Below are 6397 nucleotides of genomic sequence, written 5' to 3'. Positions count from 1 at the left end.
TCTTCTCCTCTTCACGATCCTCAACCTAATCCTGTTCTTCATCCGACTGTTAAGACCCCATTGTCCTCTCTTCATCGTGCTGGGCATTTCTCTCCGATGATTCATTGATAAATCTGACTCGAAAGTGTCATTCTTTTTCTCTTTCTTGGCGGCCGTATCTTTCAATCACTAAGATATCAGATACCGCAGAACGAAGTGTTGAGATCCGATCCCCTCCCTCCGGCTCTCTGACACTCCAACGCTACCCTCGAGTGCTTTGATTAGAACTCATGCGGCTAGGGTGTCCACTTCTGAAGCTCTGGGTCATGAAGTGAATTTCACACTCTCATCCTTTTTTTCCAAATTACGATCATGCCATATCTACTTGTCACCTTTTGCTGCGCTTTTGCAGCATTGGGCTCATTTCTGTTTGGTTATGACTCCGGTGTAATTTCGTCGAGTATCGAACAGAATGCTTTCTTAGGCTATTTTGGGTCACCAGATCTATCAGATGCTGCCAGTGGCGGTATCATCTCGGCCTACACAGGTATGTCTGTCCTGAACACCATCTTCGGGCCTCGGCGATACCGAAGCTCGTCCTCGTGCCGCAGGACTCGTCACTCCTTCTTTTCTCGTGCAACAGATCATCTAACCTGGTCTCATGCAGGAGGTGCGATTGTTGGATCTCTCCTTGCACCCTACATCTCAGATCTTCGAGGTCGCCGGATGGTTATCTTCATCGGAGGCCTGCTAGCCACCCTCGGAGCTGGGCTTCAGGGAGGGGCGATGACCGTAGCAATGCTCATTGCCGGTCGTTTCATCGCAGGCTTGGCGGTAGGACTGATGTCGGCGACCATTCCTGTCTACTGTGTATGTTCAGTCTTTCCCCCCTCGAAGAACCCCCACCTTCAGCAGAACGTTGCCTTGCCCATTCTTCTACATGATGGAGCTGACTGTGACGTTAGAGTGAGGTTGCACCTCCACGAATCCGAGGCCTCCTGGCAAGTATGCAGCAATGGATGGTTGGACTCGGCATCATGGTGGCTGTAAGTCAGCCCAAAAAGACCCTGTCGTCAAATCGGCCGAGGAGTGTCTGGTTGATACTGACCCGCCTTCTTTTTTCTTTCTGTTCAGCAATGGGTCGGATACGGATGCTCTTTACGCAGCGGGAATTTCTCCTGGCGGTTCCCACTTTCTTTCCAGGCTCTACCCGCCGTTCTTCTCGTCTGTGGTGTGTGGTTTCTCCCAGAGTCCCCCCGCTGGTTAATTGAACACAACAAGGAAGCGGCTGGCCGGGCAGTCCTGACCCATCTCCACCTGAATTCCAATGCGTCGAATCAGGAAATGGTCGATCAAGAGCTTTCCCAGATTCACGAAAGCGTCATGTATGAGAAACGGCTTGCCGTTCGCTCCTGGCGGCAGCTTCTCTTCTCTCACCAATGGCGGTACCGCATCCTTCTCGCCTGCGGTCTACAAGCCATGACCCAGTGCTCGGGAGTAAATGTCATCCAGAATTACGGTCCTCGTCTTTACAAGACCCTGGGATTCTCCACCTCCACTTCCCTGATGATTATCGGCATATCCGGTGCGCTGGCGCAGCTTTGGAATACCATCTTCATGGCCTTCATCGACAAGGTCGGCCGGCGCAAGTTACTGATCCCTTCCTTGCTGGGCATGGGAGCTGCCATGTGTGTGGAAGCCACCTTGGCACGATACGTTGACTTTGGAGACGCCAACTCCAACCAAGACGCACTGCGCGCGGCGATCGCCATGTTCTTCGTCTTCTCAGTCTTCTTCACGGCTCTGGGGATGATCTCGTGGATCTATCAATCGGAGATTTTCCCAACTGCGATTCGCGCGCGAGGATCTTCCATTGCCACCGCGACGAATTGGAGTCTGAACCTGGTCTTTGCCCAGTGTTCGCCCATCGCACTCACCAGCATGGGATCAAAGTACTTTTATGTTTTCGTCGCATTCAATTGGGCGGCCGTCGTCATTGTGTGGTACTGGTACCCCGAGACTGTCGGCAAGACTCTCGAAGAAGTTGAGCAGGTCTTTTTGGACCCATCTCAAGTGCAAGAGCCCACCGACTCGCCCAGCTCAACAACTGCCAATCTTCCAAAATCTGACAGGGACTGGACGCCACCACAATCACATCACGAGGCTGTGCATCCACTAGCAATGCACCCCGTGAAAAGTGATCGTTGGGGCCGCGGGAGTAGACCTTCGGCCGAAATCTGGGATCATAAGACGGGGGAGATCGCCTAGGTAAACGTCCAGACTTGAACAAATAATGCATATGCGGAATTGATCATCCAGACGTCCATTGCTTTTCCGCTTGAGTAAATTCATGTTTCTTTGCTTTTGTTTTTCTTCTTCATCCTCTGCGTTTCAATTCCCTGCAAACTCTTCCCCTCATTTCCTTCTTAGCGTCATTCCCCCTCGGTTTCGTATGCACAGTAATCTCAAGTGCGGATTCTTCCGACAAAACCTCATGTTTGCTTTTTTTTTCCCTCCTCCTCTCCTCTCTCCTCTCCACCTTTCCTCCCCCCTCTGCAACTGAACGACGTCATCTATCATTGCCCACCGAGTCCCTGCAATACCTCCTTTAGGTACGGACCTCAGGCACATACCCGTACTCATCATACAGGCGTACATAGTCCCGAACCACATGCATACATGTTCACTATTCCCATTCCAAGCCAACTAAGGCAAAACTTGCATGCCACCAGGTCGGCACCTAGGTCTTAGCCCGAGATACTACATGTCCGAGTCAAACCTACCATGAATCAAGGTAGAGAGTATCAATACTAGCACCTTTTGACCCAACCACCCCACCACGGGCAATCTCCGCCTTGAAAGATGAAAATTCTTTTTTTTTAAAAAAAAGAAAAAAGAATTCCCAGAACAAGAAATTGTATCGTCGCTCTGAGCATTAACTCTTTCAAGCACTTCCATCATGCAAGCCAGTACCTAGGATGGATCCAGCTTTCAGTCTGCATGTCTCCTAAGCATGGATAGGGCACTTGACTGCACAGTAGACGTGCCTGCTTCGCTGAGATCCAGAGGAGAGCCAGAGCCTAGTATCACTACACATCTCAACATACTTTACCTATAGTAAAGTGAATGGATCTTAATGTTGATGTTGCCCACATGTACGACTGATTAACTCCTCCTTCTAGGTAGGTAGGGAGGCATCGTACCAGCCCTGAGCCTTGTTGGTAACGGCTGGAAATTATCAAATTCACATAGACAAGTAAACTACTGTAAAGAAGGTAGGTAGATAGGTAGGTAGGTGAATCGCCCTCGTATAGTCGAGAGGAAGGAGGGGATATTCAGAAAGATAGAGATTTTTGATCCTTGTGAACCCCTGAGGTCCTTATCCCCCCCCCTCTCAACAGCAGGGTGTATCTACTGTGTATAGATGCAAGTTTGGATTTGCCAGACATACTAAAGTACTTGGTATCTACTGGTTTGGGTAGCGCGTAGCGTCGGAACTCAAGAACTACCAGTATGTACCTGTGTACGCTGTACAGGCAAGTTTCCCGCGCCGCCTGGTCTGACTACTCTTTAGGCAGATCCGGGGTTTGTATACAAATAACTGGAGGAATGTGGTTCATGTGACAGGGGGATCGGATGAGATTTGTTTTTTTTTACCGGGCATGGAGAGACTGCAATCTTGAATTGGTGAACTGATATGTGCCAGTATCCAGCGCATCCATCAATTGATCCATATTCTGTTTCATTAATCAGACAGGGTATAAAAGTTCCCGCTGGGACTGGGGGAAGGGGGAGAAAAGAACAAAAAGGGGAACGCCCCGAGATCCATAATCCGTGCAAACTCTTCTCTTTACATGTGTAGAAGCGTTCCCCATTCAACTAACAGATGGTCCATCCTGTAATGTGCTGGTAATCAAGGGGGAAAGGAAAGGTCATAATATATGTACAGGGGTCATCAAGGCGATCAACGCCATTATGATGGCGGGCCAGTTCAGCAAAGTGACGGCATGATGTAGCTTGTCAGAGGTGCTTCGAGGATTTCTCGGCGTAGATCGGGCTCCGTCAAACAAACCCCGGGTTCGCATACTTGTAAGGTCAGGCATGCGAAAAGGAATTCATTGACCCGATACCACGAATCCGCCCCTAGTCGCTTGGCGATCTTCAACATCCGGCCAACAAACCAAGGACGGGCAGAGGGGGAGTTTGCCGTGGGGCGGTATTGTGAAAAATCCGGGCTCGCGTCGGGGTGGGTAGGAGTCACGGAACCATCCATCCCAGCGGCCCAGGTCTCGAGGGGACCATCATTGCACTCAAGTAGGATCTGAAGAATCGCTTCGACGGATCCACTCATGCTGACTTCACTGTCAGTCATGGCCTGTTCCAGTGTACGGAGAAACGTCCCGGTGCGCACCGGGGAATATCGGTAATCCCACAGAGCCGCGTTGAGCATCATGAGCGCAGTCATCCGGGCCACCATCTGCTTTCGATCTCCCGAGGCCGTGAATCGAGCCCCGGCGGGCGCGGCGAGGATCCGCCGCAAGAGAGAAGTGTCCTGAACCGCAGTGTGTCGGGCCATGTCGCATGCCGCTGAATTGTCACGCTGGTAGAGAGCGAGCTGTTCGCAGCGACGAAGGAAGTCGAGGAATTCTTCGCACTGCAGTCGAATTTCATCAATGGGGGATGGCCCTGATGTGACAACGATCGCTTGAGTGAGATCCGGACATGCTGTCAAGTCCGAGCATGCCGAGGAGGTGGAGTCGGGTGGGGATGGCAGGGAGTGTAGATTGTTGTAGGAGGACTGAGTCGACAGACTTCGCACTCTCGGCGAGGCCGGAGAGGTCGGTGAAGGCTGGTCAAAGAAGAAGGTATTGCCGTGCGTTTCATACCCGGACAGAATGTAATCTTGCCAGTTGATCAACATCCCCAGTCGAGTATTTTCAAACGCGGCTGAGCCTCCTCGGGATCGGATCATTTCCCGAGCCGCACGCATGTGAACCCAGCTGATCTCCTTGTGGCCCGGGCGAGGATCAAAGTCTTCCAGGGCGGCCGCACTCAAGCAGGAGACAATGGCCACGTCGGAGTTGTCATGCGGATGGCGGGTGAGATGTTCGCGGAGCATCGAGACCGCTCGGTCGCGATGGAGGAGAGTATCCGGGGTTTCGGTCTGGTTGCGGACCCACGCCCAGGTATTGGCCGCGTGTACCAAGACGGTGTTTTGAAAGGCCACCGCACCTTTCATGGCCTCGGGCACAAAGACCCTCGTATACCAGTTGTGGGCCTTGGCGGACCGGAAATGAGAGCCGTAGGAGCATGCCGGCATCTCATTCACATAGAAATCAAAGAGCCGCTGGCCATCGAGATCTAATTCCACGGGGAGTGAGTTGAACGGATCTGTTCGGGCAGCGCTGAGCATGGTTCGGGGGGACCTCGGGAATCCCAAAGATGATATTGGTGAAGAGGAGGACCAGGAGGGTGTCTGGCATGGATCAGCAGGGTAGCTGCCTTGTGAGCAGGCACGCCCTTCCTCCGAGTCATCGAAATAGTTGCGGAGTTCATGTGATGAAGTGGATGGCAAGGTCCGGAATGGCACGGTAAAAGTGGTTTTCGTAATGTCGATGGGTAGTGACGACGGTCCGGTGGACTCGGTGATAAGATCTCGACTGATCTCTTCGACCTCTTCCGTTGGATTGAGCCTGTCCCCAGAGGTCGCCTTCTTTCGCTTCGTCCTGGAAGTTGTGGGCTGTTCATTTTGTTTGTCGGCCTTGGGCGTCTTTCGTGGGGTTCTCCGACTCGTGGGGCGGCTCTTTTTGGACCGACGACCCGTGGCGACTGGACGACTTTGGTCATCTTCACTTTCGCTGTTGCGGGAGCCTCCCTTTTTCTGGCGCATGTACTCTTGCATGACATGACGCTTAACTCGAGTAAGGTTGCTGCGGCTGTTATTGGACGCGTCGATGAATTGCCATCGAACGCTGGGTGCATCCGGCGTCGGATTGGGGTTGGCCCTTTCGGAATTTATTGAGGCCATGGTGGAGGAGTAAGGTGGGAAATTGCGCATGAGGGGTGTTTTTTCGTTCTTTGGGCGGACAGAGAGTTGAACGGAGTGAAAATTCACCGATGAGGGGACCTTATCGCCTCTTTGTAATATACAGATTTAGGCCTGACCGGGTAGCGAGGGTTTCAGACGCGAGTATGTCGGTACAGGAGTGCGGCGATATTCATTTGAAAGGACCAAAGAGACTTCGTGGGGAAGAAGGCGTGCCGTATGAGATAAGGTTGTCTTTTTGTTTTCTTCTCTTTCTCCTTTTGCTCTGGCGACCGGCGATCCGGGAAGGAAAAGGAGGATCAATAGACCGGGCTGACCGAGGGCGAGGCCAAGCCGATGCGATGGAATGGATGACGCCGGGCGGGCCAGGTA

General features: G+C 52.2%; 2 protein-coding genes across 2 annotated transcripts; one reads left to right on the top strand and one right to left on the bottom strand.

Annotated features, from left to right (window-relative positions):
* Positions 1 to 351: 351 nt before the first annotated feature.
* Positions 352 to 2247, top strand: POX_b02772 (uncharacterized protein; the record flags this gene model as incomplete). The annotated part of the gene is made up of 4 exons (XM_050111681.1): positions 352 to 526; positions 647 to 849; positions 945 to 1025; positions 1114 to 2247. The coding sequence occupies 4 exons, from the start codon at positions 352 to 354 to the stop codon at positions 2245 to 2247; spliced, it is 1593 nt and encodes a 530-aa protein (XP_049972027.1).
* A 1723-nt stretch (positions 2248 to 3970) lies between these two features.
* On the bottom strand, positions 3971 to 6007 carry POX_b02771 (uncharacterized protein; the record flags this gene model as incomplete). Its single annotated transcript, XM_050111680.1, has 1 exon — positions 3971 to 6007. One exon carries the CDS (start codon positions 6005 to 6007, stop codon positions 3971 to 3973), a length of 2037 nt encoding a protein of 678 aa, XP_049972026.1.
* Between the last annotated feature and the right edge of the window lie 390 nt (positions 6008 to 6397).

The sequence above is a fragment of the Penicillium oxalicum genome, chromosome II, assembly GCF_001723175.1.
Source record: "Penicillium oxalicum strain HP7-1 chromosome II, whole genome shotgun sequence".
Classification (NCBI taxonomy): Eukaryota; Fungi; Ascomycota; class Eurotiomycetes; order Eurotiales; family Aspergillaceae; genus Penicillium; species Penicillium oxalicum.
The sequence above is the reverse complement of the archived record's forward strand: the minus strand, read 5'-3'. Positions and strand labels throughout refer to the sequence as shown.